This window comes from Cervus elaphus, chromosome 5 (genome assembly GCF_910594005.1).
Source record: "Cervus elaphus chromosome 5, mCerEla1.1, whole genome shotgun sequence".
NCBI lineage: Eukaryota > Metazoa > Chordata > Mammalia > Artiodactyla > Cervidae > Cervus > Cervus elaphus.
Window position 1 is genome coordinate 13,851,088 of NC_057819.1, and position 19,949 is coordinate 13,871,036.

A 19,949-nucleotide genomic window follows, 5' to 3' on the forward strand; every position below is an offset into this window, starting at 1 on the left:
TGAAATCCAAAGAGAACTTTCCTTTATTTAAAAAAAAGCAGATCAAAAAAGAAATAAAACACGGAGTCTAAAAATAAAAATGAAAACATTCAACATCAAAACCTGTAGGATGCAGTCAGCTTTAACATAGTCCCAGAGCAGTCATTTTTATCCCTTTAAGGATCAGATACCTCTGAGAATCTGATACAATAGATCCCCGCCCTAGAAAAAATGCAAACACAAAGAATTTTGCTTATAACTCGAGGAGGCCCACACACATCCAGAAGCCCCTAGGCTATAAATGCCTGTATCATCAAAACGGAAAATAAATTAAGCAGGCAATTAAGATTCAAGGAAGATAAAACAAAACCCTCAAGGAAACTAGGAAAAGGAACAAGATTAAAAACCAGGATAAATAACAGCAGAATTGTTAAATCCTTGAGCTGTTTCTTTGGAAAAAATCAAAACTAAAAAACAGCAACTGCTAGAATAATCCATCAAGAAAGGAAAAAGAAAAAAAATGCATAAACAGAAATGAGAAGGACCATACGTTACCAAAAACAACAGGTTCAGAATTAAGGGAATACTGTGCACAATTGCATAGTAGTAATATGTTGGAAAACTCAATTTTTTCCCTGTAAAAATTCAAATGTCCAAAATTGGCATAAGAAATAGAAAACAGAAAAAATAAAAGGAATTCTTCTATTTTCTAGTATATAAAATATATTTTCTGCTCCTCCAAAAAGCAGCAACAGGTGGTGAATTTGCTGGTAAATTTGAATTTTGATGTGAAACTCTTTCAACAAACATTTCCTGTGTGCCTACTCACAGCATTAGTATATAGCTAGCCAAATCTAAGGTCATTTTTGTCATTTTAAGCAAACTCTCCTGTTCACAGAAATGACTGGAAAGTCATTAGTTCATCCCATGAGACAAAAAATGACCTTGATCCCTAGACCTGATAGGGAGATAAATTCCTAAGCTTTGTAGTGATGAGAGGTCAACAGGAAAAAAAAAAACTGGCGTGTGCACATAGATAGAACTACATAAACAAATCACACACTTTAAAGGAGGCAGATAGGAAATAATTTTATATATTAAATAACATATAAATTAGTAAGAGCTCCATCAAGCCTCTAAGTGAACAGAGTAAGATTTAAATAAGAGAAGCTAACTTGTAAATGCTTTCTGAAGTGTCCGAGCTCAAATTAAGTAAGACAATGACCATCCCACAGCAAACATTTCCAAGTCAGCCCTCTTACCTTAGCTCTGACAGGGCCAGGTTTCCTGAATATCATGTGGTTTTATGAAACAGGTAAATTGAAACCTGCTTAATTTGCAAGCAAGGAGACAAAGACATAAAATAGGGAGCACTGGCCAGAGAGATGCTGAAAGGGCTGTTAATTTCAACATGTCTGCCTGTTCTGAGGTGTGGGTGATTTTAAACACACCGCGACACACCTGCTTAGACTCCAGTCTGAGCAGCGCACCAAGTTGCAGCCTGCACAAACGCCGTTTCTAGATTACTAAAACATCCTTTCCACACCTCCCTGCTTGCCTTGAAGAGAAAAAAGTGAGACTGACCCAGTGTCTGCGTCTTCCCTGGTAACTAATGTTCACTGAGGAAAATAACCTTTACAGAGAAAAGTCAATACTTCAGTCTTGTCCAAGCTTTCTTCCTCAACTTTTCTTTCTTACCTGCTTCATTACTTTGTTCTAACTAGAAGCAGTTAAGTGCCAAAAAAAAATCTTTTAAAATTGACCTGAGAATTTCAAGTGAAGTGGTGGGACTTGGTAAATCTGGTTCCAAGCAGAGTAAGATGCCCAGGACAACTGTTGCAACCCGGCATAACAGAATTTTCTAATGGTGTCTCATTAGGTATTAATGACATGAACTAATTCCTGGTAGAGTGACGTTTTTGTCAAACCAATCATTTAACACCAAGATAATGTAATACATGAAAATTGCATCTTGTTAGGACTGTAGCAAGTGGTAAATTCAAAAGGGAAAGAAATTTTTATAGAATGGCTGGTGTGTAGATGACAAGGAACAAAGTCTGTTTCCAGTATGTGTCTCACACTCAGACATTAAGTCTTATGACAAATCTGTCTTTAAGAATTATTGACAAACTGCACTTTTTATAAAGATTTTTCATGAGCTCTTTGATACCAGTTGGGAACAAATTCCTGGCCCCAGGACAGGGGCCAGGACATAAAACTATTGGATGGCATGGTTTGGGGCAAATGAACTGGTTTAAGCAGAATCTGAGCAGAGCAAATGCCTGGAGGCCAATGGCTTGAGTGGCAAGTCAGACTTAACTACATGGAATCTGCAAAATGTTTAAATGAATTTGATAAGTTTTTTGTCTCAGAGATTTCGGTACTGTTGATGTTGGTATGGCTAATAATGTTATGAAAACAAAGTTCCTAGTATAAATAAAGCCAACATTCATTGCTTGTTGGATTAAGTGCCATCAGATGAGCACAGAACCCAAGAAAATGAATCGGTTGGAAAAATACCACCTAGTTCTGATTTTTACAGGGATACAGGAACAGTTGGACTGACCCGAATTCACAGGATCTAGGAAGTGTGCAGTTCTTTAATGCTTTTTGGCCAGGGGAACTAGGTATAAAGCGGTGGTAACTGGACAAGACAGAGATCAACATTATCTGTTAACTGAAGTGGTCTCACTTTTCTCAGCCTTCTTCAATAGTACAACTATAGTAACATGGACACAGCCTTTCAGCTGGCATGGAATTGCCGTCACTCAACTGCAGAGGAAATAACTCAGGCTTAATAGTGTCAACAGTTTTATCTCTAGGTTCAGAGTTAGAACAATGTATACTGCCAATGAGCTGGAGGAAGATTAAAAAGGCAAGGTCTTTCAACTTACTCAGACTTTGACAGTATGCTCTGCGAAGTCCTGGTGTTAACTACTTTAGCGGGAGCTGCTGCCCCATGGTGGCTTCTCCTATGGAAAGGATCCGAGGAGAAGAGCCAAGGCAGTGGGGCCATGCAGTCAGTGAGTGTCTTGTTCATATGTGTGTGATGGCACACAACTGTCGTCAGCCTGTGTGTGAGCTGGGAAAACAGTGGAGTTGGGACTGTTGTTTCTAATGAACAACAAAAGGAAACTGGCTGAGCTCATGAAGGGAGAGGAGCAGAAAACAGACTTGTACTCTAAGACTGACTGCACTGTTAGATGCGATCTACTCAAAACAGTTAAGGAACTAAACACCAGAGCTCCAAGTCCAGTGCTGTGTATGTGTGTTCATTCTGAAACTTGATCCATGAATGCACTTGTATCTTGGAGCATGTGAAAACTGTAACAGCTATTAGATGGAGTGATCAGGGGAGTAAAATTTTACTCTGAAATGTACAGCCTGGCTCCTGGTCAAGGACTGTTCAATCCATAATACATAACACCTTTTGAATAGGCGTAATCATTTTTATTACAAAAGCAGGATGGAAGGGGGAAAAAAAGCCACTCAATGTTTCAGTAATTCAATAATTTATTCCTCTAAAAAAGTGTGTAAAAGTATATAGCTCTCATTCACAAGGTATATATGAATGACATTTAAAATGGAGGCTTTTTAGTATTGTTTCTTTTTATCAAAGTCTTTTAGTGTACTGTACCAGCGCTATACTGTAGTTTTTTTAAATGAACTTCACATATTTTTGTATTCTTTCAAATTGTTTGCTATATATAAAAGAAGCTCACTGCAAAATGCTTGAAGGAAAAAAGGAAACAAAAGAAATTCAGAACTTCCCAGAAATGTACAGCTTTTACATTTAAAAAAGGTTCTGAAATATACATACAAGCATGCTGGACAAACCCACCCCTCTCCCCTCCCCATGTCCCCTCTTTAGTTCAAACCAAGGTAAGAGTTCTGATTTCTGCAGAATTTCCAAAATTAAAAATAAAAAAAAAATAAAATAAGTTCTCACTCTGTAGCAAATCCAGGGCTTGTACATTTCAGATTAATTCAGTAAAAAACTCACAAGTAAAATAATGCATATTTAAGGGAAATATTATACAGACTTTTTCACACAGAAGTACATAATAAGATTTTTTTAAAATCTATTGCCATTCATTTATTTTTGCACAAAAACGTATAAATATGTCACCAGCTTTTTCTTAACTTAAAAAACTTAAATAAAAGACACCAGATGAAAACTACCCTTTGCTGCCTTTTTTTTTTTTTAAGTTTTTGTAGGGGTTTTTTAGTTTTTTGTGTTTTTTTTTTCTTTTTTTGCTGAGAATTGGGTTTCTAGGGAAGAAAAGCCCCTGCATTAAAAACAGCCCATTAAAAAAAAAAATTCAAAGTTCTGATGAATTCTGGGAAAAAAAGCAACCCCAAAGTGGTAAAAGATTACAAATATCTACTTTACAATTTGTCTTCTCACCAAGATAATTTTATACAAGTTTACAATCTTCATCATCTTATGCTCTTCAAAAGGCCTTGAGAATTTTTCCTTTCTGATTAAGAAAAAATAGCACTGCAATATTTTTAAAGTCAATTTTACACTGTACACATTAGATACAAATGGTTTGATATATCAGATTTTTTTTAACCTATACATTGCGAAAGTCAACCCCTCCCCCTCATTTGGTGGTACAGAGAACAAAATTATCCATTTACAAGTGATTTCTCTGCTTTCACATTCCCACCACACAATTTTTTTAATGTTTTAAACGTTAGATTATTTCAAGAAAAATACTTTTACAAAATCATCAGTTATTACATTTTTTTCTTTTTTTGTTAATAGCCAGAATATGGAAGTTTCTTGGAAGAACTTTTAAAATCTGCATGATTCTCTCTACAGATGACTAGAACTCTGCAGCCTGACCAGAGTTGCTCACGGGAGGAAGCCCACACCCACTGCCCTCAGACAGAGACGCACAGCAAGGTAGGGGTAGGGGCGGAGTCTTCAAGACAACCCGTTCGGGCCTGGAATGAGGAGTTGTAAAATACTTCAGTTAGCCTTAATGTTTTAAAAAGGCATGGTTTTTTTTTTTTTTTTTAAAAAGTTCCACCACAAAGGCTCAACTTCAAGTACTAATTTAATGGTTAAGTTGTAATATTTCTTTGAAATAATATTCCTATGGTCCAGAAAAAATTCACCATATTTATAACTGATGTTATGAACAAACACTTTTGATTGTGATATGTACATGAGTCCCTTTTGATCTAATGAGAGGAGAGACCTGGCTTTCAGTAAGAATTCACTAGAAAATATATTTCCACTGTGACTATATAAAACTAATGAAGGTACTTGCCTCCATGGCTCTGGGTGGAGCTTGGCTGCCTTCTATATAAAAATGTTGTCCTTCATGAAATGCTGGCCACTTTTAATAAGGAACATGGCAGAATGTTTACCCAGTTGTTCTCAACAAAACCTACTGCTGGGTGGTTCTGAAATATATTATTACTTTGTAGGCATGATCCTTCCCAATTTCTATTCACTCCTTTTCCGGCTTCTAGGACAGAGGTATGTAGTCAAAGAATCCTATGGTGGATCTGAGTTGGGTTTTAGCTACTGTACCTGGTCCTCACGAATTAAAAAAAATAATAAAAAAAAAAGTCACATGACAGAACAACCTAAAATAAATAAACAAAATGAAGATGTCTCCAGACCTCTTGTATCTACACACAGGTATAAAGTCAACCAAAGCACTCACGCCAGTCTAGATGGGAGCACTAGGGAGATAGAAACCCTATGATGAAATCATGTACTTGAGCTGGTTCTTGTTTTTCAAAAGTCCCAGATTATGGAGTTCAGGTAACCCACAGGCCATACACCAGGAACTGGAGGGTTTCATCAGAGGGCTACACTGCCCATGTTAAACAGAGACTGAAAACACAGACTCTTGTGCAAAAGGACACCGTCTCTTCTATTTCCCTCTTAAAAACCAACAGAAAAACTTCCTGTGGCCCAGTGGTTTGGGGCCGCACACACTGTAACACTGGCTGAAAGTCACTGCTCGTGGAAGTTTCCAGGTCCGTGAGAGAAGTGTCAGTGAGTCACTCTGGTACTGAACACCGCAGAAATGACATGTGCCTGCTGAGAAGGAATCACAGTGCGGGACTGTGCAGAGTGGTCTCCAGAGGAGGAAGTGGGGTATTTGCAGAGTGTTGTAGGTTCCTTGGACTGAGGTTGCAGGGAGAAGGAACTGAGCCAGAGAGAACAAGTGCTTTTCCAATTAGAGTATATTCATGATGGCATTGTACAACTGAGTGAGCACCACAAAGTGGACGGGAAGGCAGGAGGTACGGTCCTGGGTGGCCGGATTGCACGTGAGCCACGACAGAGCGTTGTACTGCTCCAAAACAAACCTGCCGGAGAGAACACACAGGTTAGGGCGCCCAGCACGACAGAAGAGAGGCTGGTCCGAAAGGTCTGATGAGCCAGACGTCGGCAGGAAGAAAGCCTGACCTCATTCTGTAAGTGGTCCCAAGCCCTTGCCTGGAGCTCCTGTCCCGTCTTCCCTTCCTTCTAGACCTGCACTGTCCAACACGGCAGCCACTGCCCCCCATCAGCTCAGAGATGCTATATGCAGAGAACAGGCACAGGGATTTCAGGGACTCAATATTTTAAAAAGCACAGAAAATAGCTCATGACTATTTTTACATTGATTACCATTCAAATGATACTATTTATATGATATCACTATCATATATTTTTATATATTACTAAAATTAATTTCAAAATTTTTCTAGTAGCCACATTAAGATGGTAATTATGTGACTCACATTATACTTCTATTGGACAGTGTTGCTCTAGAGGCTCTGGAAGCCAAAATCATGTAGATTAGGTTCTTGTTTTAATTATAATTTTCAAATCATTTGAGTTAGAAAACATTAGAAAAAGCTTGCATATCTTCTCAAGGTATATGAAGCATGTTTATAGCTTGCTAAAGTGCAAGAGAATCCCAACCATGGAATTTGTTTTACTTTACTTTATTTATATAATCTATGTCAGGGAGGGTAGAAAATGTGTTCAATGTCAAGTGCTTTAAGCTCCAGACGTGGTTTTCTACCTGTCCACGCCTAGTCCTGACCTACTGTCATCGCCGTGACTGCGTCCTGGGAACAGGAAGTGACGGCGTCTGCGGCACCGCCTGTCCGAGGCACGTGTTGGACGGATGTGGCTTCTCACTGGCTAATCCAAGAGCGCTCCACTGCACCAAAGGTAACATCTCTTCCACAAACACCACATTTTACTCTTGTTTTTCATTAAAACATATAATTTCAAACCGTACTGCTATGTCGCCTAGCTCTGAATCTACCTTAAAACATCAGACGTGGTTTTGGAGTCAAGAGGATGCGGAACCCGCTGAGAATTCCTGGCGGGGAGAAGTTCGTCCGTCTGTGCTACAGAAATGTGGTGATGCAGCGAAGCCTGGTAAAAGAACAAGAGAATGTTACCGTTCGGGCCTAGTCAACTTGAGAAGGAAGCCCACGTCTGCCAGCAGCAGATACTGTCTAAAGTCCTTAGGAGTCAGGGTTTCTATAAGTCCCTGAATTCAAGCTGCTCAGTAACCCCAAGGTGATTCCAAATAACTCTATATCCTAGAATAGAGTGGGAAAAAGCTAGCTTTGCAAATGCCCTACAAATAATTAAATAGTGTCCCCCTACAGGTTTTAATCGGCAGAAGGCCCACTGTCTGGGGGGCTGACGGTGTCACTGTGGTCCGCACTCCTGACCTCCATGCTCCATCACTGGTGTGCTGCCCTTCCACTGTCACGTCCAAAGGCACGTGCTAGCCCACTTGAAGCAGTCTGACAGAGCCCTGGGTTCAGCAGGTACCAGCATGTTCTATCTACTATGAAGTTCCTCATCAATCTTTAGCTAGGGTTTTAGCATAGTTTTACTTTATTAATTTTGAAATAATAATATTTAAGGCAGAGGCAACATAAATGCTTAATTCTCCTTCAAAAGGTGACTTATTTTAAATGTTTTGTTTTCCAGCACAACTATGAACCCATAGACTTTTAGCAGTCTGTTGCCATCACTGTTCATTCTGATGACCAAAATCCCTGGGCAATGGGAACCCCTTCAAGTTGGCTATAGGGTTCTTTGAAAAGACTCTAATAATCTTTGGTAACTTCCATGCTTTTAGGCATGACAAGATGTCTCAGAACATCATGAATTTCTTATTTTAGTCCTGGAATCAGTCATTCCTCAAAGAACTCTCATTCTCTTGAATGATAAGTGGTATTGAGAAATCATACATGTGTCAAGAAAGGTGTTTGTTGCTACTAAGCTATCATCTCTAAGTCTTTTCAATAAACAGAGCTTAAAAATGAGTATTTTTTAGAGATAACTCTAACTGAAGGTAAAGATTATGGATTTTTAACATAAATTCTTTGATTTCATAGTACTGTGTTAAAGTCATCAGGAGAAGAAAATTGTTTTTAACCATCCAGGTGCATGTGTGTATATCACATGGATCCCTCTGTGGGGGGACTTCTGCATCAGAAGCGGAATGCCACAGTCCTGCCAATAGAGTATGATGTTCAACACCTGCATTTTTGCCCATCTATATAGATTTCTTCTAGGTTCTTTCACCCAAACTGAAGTGAGAGATCTTTTGCTTTTAACTTTAATTTGGAGTAAAAATTTCCAAGAAATATACAGGAAGGGGCATGCATAAACATAGGGTTTTTAGCTTACTCTCCTGCCCTACTCTAAGTTCCTCTCCTAAACTCTACTCTCTGCATCTAGCTTTAAGAAAAACATCCTCAGACTTCAGTAGACATGAGAGAATCAGGGAACAAATACGACAAATTCTCACCAAATTTTGAGCGTTAAGTCATTCATCCCCCCCAAAACTTCAAACATGACAGCAAACCAACCTTTAGGAAGAGGGGACACTGGTTCTGAGCCTGGGGACATGATGACCAAAACCACTGGGGGAGATTCTCGGCTCTGGCGGTTGACACGAAATACCCAAGGGCCAGAGGCTGCTGTTTCAGCTCCTCGGGCGCTTCCCTAGAAAGAAGACGCTCACCCTGGCTCTGAAAGACAAAGTCCCAAAGCATGATCAGCATTTATCACCAAAGAAAGCTTTCTGTAAAATCATCTTTTCAAAAGAAATCTATATAATTGACATGTAATACTAGTTTCAGGTGTACAACATAATGGTTCTAATTGTGGGAAATATTCACAATAAAGCTAGTGAACATCCACCATGTACGAAGTGGAATGTTTTTTCTTTTGATGAGAACTTTGATAGTTGCTACGAGTAGATTTTTTTTAAACATACAATATGGTGTGTTAAAATTATTTATTTTTGGCTGTGCTGGGTCTTTGTTGCGGCGTGTGGACTAAGGAGCACAGGTCAAGTTGTCCCGCGGCATGTCCTCCTGGACCAGGGATGGACTCTGTGCCCCTGTATTGGCAAGTGGGTTCTTAACCAATGGACCACCAGGGAAGTCCCTACGATATGGTGTTAACTATGCGTTATTACATCTGCGGGCACTTCTTTTATAACCGGAAGTTCGTCCTCTCTGACGCCATCACCCAACTTTTTATCAGTGCACCGTGCACACTGCAGTGACTAATCCCCTTCCTGGCAGCACCTCACACACACGTCAACTGACCAAGCAAGGGCAGCAGGGGAGGCACTGTCTCTGCTACATACACAGATATCTGATGATATATATATATAACTAACATCGGCCAAGGAAATACAGACTTATTTTCTCTGCTTCCTTTTCTGCAGAATGTGGCATTATTAGATAACAAACTAAAAACGGAAGGAGTGGACTCTGACAGCTGACGGTGCTGCACCACCACACCCAGGTGCTCTCCCCTGCAACCACCGCCTGTCCACTGTCAACAAGGTCCAAACACGTCATGGGTCTCTGACCTGCCAGCAGTGGGCGGTCTGCTCCTGAGAAGTCTTGTTTCAATTTACAGCAATCCCAGGAACGAGATTTTTGTGACAGCCTTATTGGGCATTTTTTTTTTTTCCATTGACATTTTCCTCATCTTTGCCTCTTTTAGCTAGCTTCAAGAGTTGAAAGTGAACCTTTTATGCAAGCAATAATAAGTAATCCATTTGTTCTCAAAAGACTTCTGTTTCGAAGAAACAAACAACCCTGAACTACTGCACCAAGTTGTAGCAATTCTGAGTTGCTTAAGAAAAACTAACCACAACTTTGACTGCTTTCTCCTGTTGTAATGTCTTAACTGAATATCAAAGAATGTTTAATGGTGCAGAAGGAGAAAATGCTGAAAGCCTGTCAGAGTCACCTGGCTGCAGGCGTTCAGGAGTGGAAAAGGCCACCTGACCAGCCTCAGCACAGAACTGTTTGAAGTGTGACATTCAATGGCTTGAGGCACCAACCAAAGGAGACAGCCAGCACACCTCTGCTTCTCACAAACCGACATCATATACTTCAATTACTGATTCTTTGTTAATGGACAGGCGGAATTATAACAACCAGTACTGCAAGGCAGTTGCTCGTATTTCCATTTCACAGATAAGGTAACTAAGGCTGAGAAGAGTAGAGTAAATTTGTCCAGGTAACACAAAGCTAGTGAGCTGTAACTCAGAGCTATGTTTATCAAGCTCCAGGGCGCACATTGCTAGCTGCAGTGCTATTTGCCTCTAGAATTCACAGTAATCCTAAAGTAAAACCATTCAATGTAGAAGTTGTGTTCTTGGTCCCCGTCACAACAATCTCCAGTGAACCAATAAATTGCATTAACTGGCAAATGCTTGAGGAGGAAGTCAAGACACTTACAATCTCTTCCTCCAGAAGGGAAAATTAGGGGGCAGGCAGTAACATGAAGGCAGACTACTGAGTTGCCATTCCTTGGTCTCATCTGCTCTGTAACTAAAGTCTTCCATCTTCTTTTCTCTTGATGGTCCTTCAGCAAACTCAGGGCTGGCAATAAAAGTCCCACCTGCCAGAAACCTAAGTCCTCCAAGAACATCCTTATGTCTAAATGAGGGTAAACAGGTTGCTTTTACTTGTCCAGTTTAAGATACTAGACAGCTATTTTTCTGTGTCTAACCGCTCAATCTCTTAGTATTTTAAGTGTAATACCAGGATAAGGTATGCATCACCTAGCTTTGTGGCAGAACCTGTAATGCTTCAGTCTTCTGCTAGTTCACCTCTAAAATCCGTAGAATATTTAAAGATGAAACTAGTTGTAAGCTCTGTTTTGTCCCTTAATATTCTGGCATTAACGCGGACATGTCTCCAAAATCAGCCTCCTGTGGGCTCTTCCCATTCCTGCAAGCTGGCTACAGAGGCGGTCGGACTGCCTAAAAAAGGTGGCAAAAGACAGACCAAGACAAGGGAGGCCTCTTTCCGAACAACCATTAACAGTGTGTCTTCAGTTACTCTGCATGTTGAATAAGCAGGATTATTGAACTAGTCTCTGAAAAGCTGCTGTTTTGGCAAAAATATTACAATTAACTGGGAAACAGCAAGCAACCAAAATTAATTTTTGCTCAGAAGACAATTGCATAAAACTCTTACAACTGTAATGGACTATTCTTCTGATTAAACATAGTCATCAGGAATGGTAATACCTTTCTTTAGAATTCCTGCCTTTGTTCAAAATGGAACAACAGAGCCACACTGACTTCACTTGTATCAGGACCACTGGAAGGAAAGGCGGATGCAGTAACAGAGGGCAGCACTCTAGAGGCCTTCCCTCAAGGCTGTGGTGGATTTAAACATGCCAAGTTTCCCAAGTCATGCTTACCCGGCTGTGCTGAAAGTGAGAGCCCACGCCGATTCCAGAAGGAGAGCCTGGGGAGGGGACTGGGGAGGAGTTGGGAGAGGAATGGAGATTCCCAGTCATTAATATGCCAATATCATTGTCCATATCATCTGGGAATGGAAGGTCAACAAACATGTCATCTAGAGGGGAGAGAGAAAAACACAAAAATTAAAAAGCTCATCCACAGCCCCAACTTAAAGCAAAACATGGTTTGTTGGCCTAGGACTGTTCTAGGTATGTATTGTTAACCACTTAGACTTAATGTGTGCCCATTGGGTTCAAGGTGCTACAAATAAGCCTTTCATTGTGTCCTCTCTCCAGTGATCTCCTAGTGTGAAGTATTAACAGAATGGAGAAATAAACTTAAAACTCTAGCCTCCAAAGGCATGTAAAAAGATGGCAAAACAGCTAAAGAAGCAATTTAATTATTAAACAAAGTTAAAACTGACGCCATACAAGGAAACAGCAGACTCCATCTATGCATCCATTTAGCAACTAAAAATACTTAAGGCTGAATTAATGCATGCTAATAGGTGTGAACTTGGCCTGAAACTGGAGGCCTCTTACACCAGCAGATCAAAGACACTGTTTTCCCTATGAAATCCTCTCCTGTATCATATAAGTAAGGTACACACATAGCCGAAAACTTGGAAAGTATAAAAGGGGAAACCCAGTCACCACGACCATTTTTCCTGCTTCTGTTTCTATATTTTTACACCATGATCATACTACACTTATCATCTGTGTACACACATGCAGGATGATATCCTTTTACCCTCCCCATTTCATGGGAGCAAATGCTGCTAAAAATTCCTCAAAAAACACTGCAAATGGCTGCATAATATTGAGCATTTTACAGTTTATACTCATTTCTTAACACATGCTATTCAAACCAAGAATATCTATTAAGAGTCATCAACTAAGGAGTTGTTTCAGAGCAAATTTGATTTCAGATGATCAGCAAATGGCAGGTGCTATCTTACTGCCCAGTAGTCGTCACTCATTTCAAACCAGCTAAGAAATATTTACTGAAAGAGTGACACCCATGTACAGGACACAACCAGATACTTTTTGCCTTTCATTTAATGAAAAACAGGAGAAAGTTAATTACCCAAGAGAGGAAAGTGTTTATATGGCCTCGGCAATAGTATAAATGAAATCCACAAAACCAAAAAGATTCTAAGCCCTTCAGTTCCCTAATGTTCTATAAGCTGTTCATTACGACACAGAAGAACCTGCCGCAGCCCGGTGACCCCTTGCTGTAGCCCTGCATTTTGGTGAAGGAGCCGAGCTGCTCTGGGTCCACTCACCATTGTTGGGGCTAAACCCATCTTCATTGGGATAGTTGGCTGGAGCCACCTGGATGGTTGACGACGTTGGGAACACCAAGATGTGTGTACAGGAAGCATCTTGAGGGGTGTTAAGCTGAGATGACTGCATGTTCAGTGCAGTACTTCGACCAAAAACAGAGCCCATTGTGACAGCATCTTAAAAGGTGGGGAAAAGGTATTAATTCCTTTTGTGTAGCAGTGAACAACCCCAGAAATACACTGTAAGAGGACCTGAACTGGACTGATGAGTCTGACACAAGTGCCATGATGGATACACATTTAAAGTTGAGTGCATTTGTTCAAATAATTTCAAGAAACTGACTCAGAGCATTTACCTATGATAACCCAAGTCAGATTTCACATTAGGCAAGTTAAGATAAAATTGGACTGAGTCAACCAAAAATTCTTTACTCATATCATCTCATTCAATCATCAAAGCCAACATCTTGAGGTAAGAACTACTACCCCATGTCATAAGGAGGACAGAACACAAAGAAATGATGTAACCCGCCCAACAGATTGGGCTCAGGCAAATAATTCGCCATGACTCTAAAAGCTCTCGATCACACTCAGGACTCAGGCTCTCTCCCGAGTGGTGGTTAACAGATAATAAAGTCACAAACCACTCCCTTGGAAGAGACCAAACAGTTTCCACTTTTGAGCCTTGAGTACAATCGTTTTTCATAAAGATTATAAAGATACAGTCTATATTTGTGTGTGAACTTCAGAATAAATGGACTAAAGTACTCTGATACCTAATTAAGAAAACTGACAAGAGAGTTACCTGGCATCACTACAAAGGAGCCCTGGGGCTCCATGGCAACCAGGCAGGCACTAAGGATAGAAGGCGAGTCCGCGGCAGAGATTCCACACATCCGGCACACGTCCTTGAGCCGTTTGCTGATTGTCTGTAGTGAACATTCTCCGAGGAGGATACTCCAATCTGGAATCAAATACCACAGTCTCACACAGTCTTCGAAATGCATACTGATGTGAGCTTTGAGTGTTTTATCAGTTCTGCCTGATAATTGAATTTCCAGGATTGGGCCCTAAAGGGAATATGTCTTTATACAGGTTCCCCTCCTTGCTACAAAGAAAATGTTACTTGACCTCGATTACACTTCCTTAACAAGGGAACAAAGGCCTACCATTATGGAGACTGAGGTAACATGGGGGCCCAGCACAGACCCAGGCAGACGGAGGGCAGTGGATATACTTTCTACTGGGGATGCCAGTCTATTCTGCCCTTTCTCCTCCTCCTCCAGGCCTGGTTCTTTCACACCCTCATAGATACTTTTCTTCAGAAGAGTGCAGAGTTGGGGGTGAACCTCAGTTTTGTTTACTGCTTAGGTTGGTGGTTTCATCAAAGGCAAGCAGCAGAAGAAACCAAGGGGACCCTTTCCTGGCATGCCCCAAACAGCTGGGAAGCAATGGGTGCAAGTAACGTGCTCCAGATAATGCCACATTAGTTGTTCAGATTAAAAAGGTGGAACAAATTTTCTATTATTTGTTTCTTGCCTCCAAACAAAGGCAGGATATCGCCTCACAGAACTGCGGAGGGTAATGTTACTCTGGGAATTGAAGAGCACTCGGTCCTCCCTTTATTCAGACCCTGGACACACAGGGAGCCCACCACCATCACATGACTGCAGCCACACACTGTCACATCCCAGAGGCAACACCACTCCCCTCTCCACCGCCGCATGCCTGCTCTCCCTTAAAAAGCAGTTTAAAACCCCCCCAAAACTTTCACATTTCACATTCCCAATGAACAGTGAACCGAAGTGGCTAAAATAAAAAGGGTCAAGGAACATGAAGGAGGGCCTATGTTTAAAAAACCACAGAAAAACCCGAGAGATGTGAATTCAGTATTTAAAAACCAAATAAGAAAGAAAGCCAGTATGATTATTTTTTATCACAAACACTCTGGTGATTAAGAATGGAGATTCACAAAACTGCAATCTGTGGACCTGTATCTGCTTCTGCCCCACAGAAATGCAAGGTGGTGCAGAGCTCGGATCCCCGAAGGAAGAAACTCATGTCCTGTACACTAGGCTGTTTTCTGTGTTTATTCCTTGAAGGTGTGTTTTCTCTCAGTCTTTTGATGGAGCCCTTGGTCACACTTGTGTCCCTTCTAAAAAATCATACAAGGGAGGGCAACAGCTCTAACAATTTTCCAAAACACCAAATGACTAGACTGCTAGGCTATACTTTTATCACCTCTACTTCTTTGCTATTATATTCTAACTTTTCCCAAGGGTTAAGAGTAGCTTAAAGCCTTTAAGAAATAAGATTGACTAAAAGGTATACTAGGAGAGAAGATAGGAATTCTGACAGAAATGAAATGATGAATCCCCTAATGAACAGACCTCCAGGCTACTGATAGAGATTCATTATAAGTATAATATTCTTTTAAAAATGAAAAGGATGATATTTTTCTACTGGTCTAGAGTATGATTTAATAAAAAAAAATTCTGTGTATAAGAAGATTCCTAAGCAAACACTTAATACATATTATATATTTGTATAAACTGCTGTTAAACCCTAATAATTAACCCCTACAAGACAAGTTATATCCATATCAGGGGTTTTATTTCAGGGTTTCCCCAAACACCTGATATAAATTTCACGTAAAGAAATACCATGCACACTCCAACACAAGGGTCTGCAAGCTTCGGTCCGCAGGCCACGTGGTGCCCGCCACCTGATGTCAGCAAGGTCTTCTGGGAACACGGCCACGCCCACTCAGGGGGCACCGTCTGTGGCTAATGTGAGAGTACAGTAGAACAGCTGGGTTGCTCAGCAGTGACCAGCTAGCCTGCACAGTCCAAAATATTTACTATCTGGCCCTTTACAAAGAAAGTTTGCCAACTCTGCCCTAATATACACGTGAAACATGCCAAACTACCAGGCTAATTTGTGACACATGCATGCTTTTGCACACACCTTAGAAAAAATTTACATCTATATGCATATACTGGATTTTCTATAAATATGTCATTGACAGGCTTAAAAAAAAGATCTAGGCCTGTTCAAATTGCTTATATAAAACTGTACAAGTAGCTCCACAAGGATAAAGAATGAGCTGGGCTCAACCTCAGGCAAGGCAGCTGCCAGTGGTCAGCGGTGTTACACTGTTACTTACTTTTAGTCTTTTGTTGTATTTCTTATAAGGAATATAAGTTGGGGGATTCAACTTAAAAAAAAAAATCTGTTCTCTTAAATTTCCAGACTGCAGACTATCAGACAGTGGTAATGTTTTGGAACAGTGTTTATAATTTGCAACTACTTGTCCTCGTCAACAAGGATTATCTTGTTATCACGCCACTAAAACAATATAATCGCCTCACCATCAACCACCAAAAACAAACAAGCAAATACAAGTAAAGGCTGTATATGACGTTTACTATCATCCATAATCTGATATAAAATTTTCCGGGTTGAACTTGTTCAAAAAAAAAAACCAACTTGTTCTCACTGACTCAATATACAAAGGTTAGAAAATCTAATTTACTAAGTGTCACTTTTATAGATTAATATAAAGAATTATTTTTCTGCTAGGTTCAATATTTAAAATTTTCTTTGTAAATGAGTCTAAAAACCACAAGTTTACCCTGTACATTTAAAACAATCAGAAAATATAACCTGCTGTTATCTACTCTTACTACCCACTTTACTCTTTTCTCCCTCAGCTTAGTTAATGACGTTAGCTCAGCCTTCTTCCTTTCCTTTGCTTCAGGAATTTCTCACCTTTGAGTTCCCCGTGGCCTAGACGCCCAAGTCGCCCGATCACAACTCTCCAGGGCAGAGATGTCATCTGGACAATACCGACACACCATTCCCACAACTTCTGTAGTCCGATTTTACGTGCAGATACTTTACTCCTCCGTGACCTCAAATAAATGGAAAAGGGTTCCCAAATGAGTCAAAGCTATTACTGAGTACAACAAAACCAAGGAAATTCCAAAGAACCCACCCCCATGGTACCCACTGCATTTAGGTAGGAGAGTTAGAAAGATCCATTAGCTGAGAAAAGGCACAGTGTCAGGTCACGTGCACCACAAACACCAAGGCTCCTCACCTGTTTGGTAAAGCAATATTTACAATACAAGTTTCTAATAATTCTCCATGGAGGTCAGTGCAGGAAGCCAAAAGCCAGCGCTGGTCATGAGACAGACAATAGCCCACAAAGAGCACGTTGTATTTCTGGCTCGCTTCACCAAGTGTCTCTCCCAGCTCTGTCTGCTTGTCTTTGATTGGGGCCAATATAAAAGGAGGGGAGTAAAGCTGGATCGGGCTGGGCCGCTGAAATAAGAAAATCAGAATCAGTAACAACACAGAGCAACTCAACTCGGGGTTCACAACAAAACTCATACAGCACCGAGGGAAACCAACAGGGAGAAATGACAGACTGCACACCGACTAGTCCTATAAATAAATAATGATACAAAAAGACTGTGTAAGTTACATGAGCTAGGGAACTCAATCAAGCCAGAATTTCCTTATGAAAATAAATAACTGGCCCAACTTAGTCATTAGGAAAGTGTATTAAAACCACTATATACCCACCAGAATGTCTGAAATACAAGAGACAGACAACATCAAATACTCATGAGAACAGGGTGACCAGAACTCTCTCTCACTGATGGTATAAGCTGTGCCTTGGAAAAGCATTGACAACAGCTGTAAAAGCTGAACAAACATGTACCCTCTGACCCCCGCCACCCCACAAATGCACATATATGCTGACCAAGGACAAGTATAAGCATGTTCATAACAGTATCCATTTTAATAGCTCAGAAAAAGGCACACAGAACTAACAAGCCATGTGGGAAGTGTTACTTCTACCTTCTGATTAGCAAGATGTTTGTGGAAGCAGGAAAAAGCAATTCCAAAAAGAAATGGAGCAACCAAAAAAAACATGAGTTAGTGTTTGCAAATGCAGAAGAAGAATTTTTCTACGAGAAGGCAATCCAGAAATTCAACTGCTCAGTGCAGGAGGAGAGTGACACGTGTTTGGGAGGCCGATAGTCCTTTGATGATGTACCAATGAAGCCCCTGCGAACTGTGATGTTAATTCCAGGCAACAAAATGAATGAAATTATGGAAAAACTGAAAGAACATCTGTCTGTCTAACCCATCTCCCATGGACCATGGTGGGCTTGCTTCTGTTCAATTACCAGAAGACTTGGTGGAGGCTTACTTAAAAACTCATGACTTTATTCAGATGAAGGTCCTCTTAGAAAAAGCAGGGTTCTGTCACCCGTGTCTGTGACACATTTACAAAATATCTTTGCTTTTTAAAATTTTGGTCAAGTTAAGAATGGTTGGTTAAAAACTTTTCTAGTAAGAAGAAAAATATAGAGTAGTAATTTAAAGAACTCAATAAAAACTTCTACTTTTAGTTTTTAAATTGAAAAAGCTCAGAGAGAAAACAACCTAAATAACCATGAATAGTAAAATGGATGATAAGCTGTGATAAAGTTACACAAGCAGAATATTAAATGGCCAAGAGAATGAAAAAACTACCACAAGCGACAAAATGGGTAATTCGCAACAGTGAATAAAAGAAGTCACACAAAAGATTGCAAATTATAATTCCACTTATAGAAAAGCCAAAAGACGGGCAAAATTACATTGTTACAAGTCAAAATAGTGATCACCACTGGAGTGACTAGAAGGGATGTTAGAGACGGATGCTTGTTATGCTTTATTTCTGGCTCTTAGGTTACATAATATTTTTACTTCTAGAAATTCAGCAAGCAGTACACTTACTGACTATGCCAAAGCCTTTGACTGTGTGGATCACAATAAACTGTGGAAAATTCTGAAAGAGATGGGAATACCAGACCACCTAACCTGCCTCCTGAGAAATGTGTATGCAGGTCAGGAAGCAACAATCAGAACTGGATATGGAACAGACTGGTTCCAAATAGGAAAAGAAGTATGTCAAAGCTTTATATTGTCACCCTGCTTATTTAACTTATATGCATAGGACATCATGAGAAATGCTGGGCTGGAGGAAGCACAAGCTGGAATCAAGATTGCTGGGAGAAATATCAATAACCTCAGATATGCGGATGACACCACCCTAATGGCAGAAAGTGAAGAAGAACTGAAGAGCCTCTTGATGAAAGTGAAAGAGGAGAGTGAAAAAGTTGGCTTAAAGCTCAACATTCAGAAAACTAAGATCATGGCATCTGGTCCCATCACTTCATGGGAAATGGATGGGGAAACAGTGGCTGACTTTATTTTTCTGGGTTCCAAAATCACTGTGGATGGTGATTGCAGCCATGAAATTAAAAGATGCTTGCTCCTTGGCAGGAAAGTTATGACCAACCTAGACAGCATATTAAAAAGTAGAGACATTACTTTGTCCACAAAGGTCCGTCTAGTCAAGGCTATGGTTTTTCCAGTGGTCATGTATGGATGTGAGAGCTGGACTTTAATAAAGAAAGCTGAGCTCTGAAGAATTGATGCTTTTGAACTGTGGTGTTGGAGAAGACTCTTGACAGCCCCTTGGACTGCAAGGAGATCCAACCAGTCCATCCTAATGGAGATCAGTCCTGGGTGTTCATTGGAAGGACTAATGTTGAAGCTGAAACTCCCAATACTTTGGCCACCTCATGCAAAGAGCTGACTCATTTGAAAAGACCCTGATGCTGGGAAAGATTGAGGGCAGGAGAAGGGGACAACAGAGGATGAGATGGTTGGATGGCATCACCAACTTGATGGACATGGGTTTGGGTGGACTCTGGAAGTTGGTGATGGACAGGGAGGCCTGGCGTGCTGTGATTCATGGGGTCTCAGAGTTGGACACGACTGAGCGACTGAACTGAACACTTAAGACTGGGCACTTTTCTGTGTATATATTATACTTTACTATGTGT

General features: G+C 40.4%; 1 protein-coding gene and 1 long non-coding RNA gene across 5 annotated transcripts in view; one reads left to right on the forward strand and one right to left on the reverse strand.

Moving 5' to 3' along the window:
• Positions 1-3,474: 3,474 nt before the first annotated feature.
• The window catches only part of MED13L (mediator complex subunit 13L), a 285,924-nt gene continuing 269,449 nt past the window's right edge, over positions 3,475-19,949 (reverse strand). For both annotated transcript variants that reach the window (XM_043901741.1, XM_043901742.1), the window contains exons 24-31: positions 17,141-17,364; positions 16,810-16,952; positions 13,844-14,002; positions 13,039-13,215; positions 11,711-11,868; positions 8,842-9,003; positions 7,272-7,384; positions 3,475-6,318 (exon numbers count right to left, since the gene is read on the reverse strand). In XM_043901741.1, coding sequence (XP_043757676.1) covers positions 6,186-6,318; positions 7,272-7,384; positions 8,842-9,003; positions 11,711-11,868; positions 13,039-13,215; positions 13,844-14,002; positions 16,810-16,952; positions 17,141-17,364 — 1,269 coding nt within the window. In that variant the 3' untranslated portion in view covers positions 3,475-6,185. The remainder of the gene's footprint in view (positions 6,319-7,271; positions 7,385-8,841; positions 9,004-11,710; positions 11,869-13,038; positions 13,216-13,843; positions 14,003-16,809; positions 16,953-17,140; positions 17,365-19,949) is intronic.
• On the forward strand, positions 7,390-9,839 carry LOC122693848. 3 transcript variants are annotated; one of them, XR_006341039.1, is made up of 3 exons: positions 7,390-7,531; positions 7,624-7,788; positions 9,711-9,839. It is a non-coding gene; the product is annotated as an uncharacterized LOC122693848 (long non-coding RNA). The 3 variants fall into 3 exon arrangements; XR_006341037.1 differs by lacking the exon at positions 9,711-9,839 and adding an exon at positions 7,955-8,068; XR_006341038.1 differs by lacking the exon at positions 9,711-9,839 and adding an exon at positions 7,955-8,068 and having other exon boundaries at positions 7,423-7,531; positions 7,611-7,788.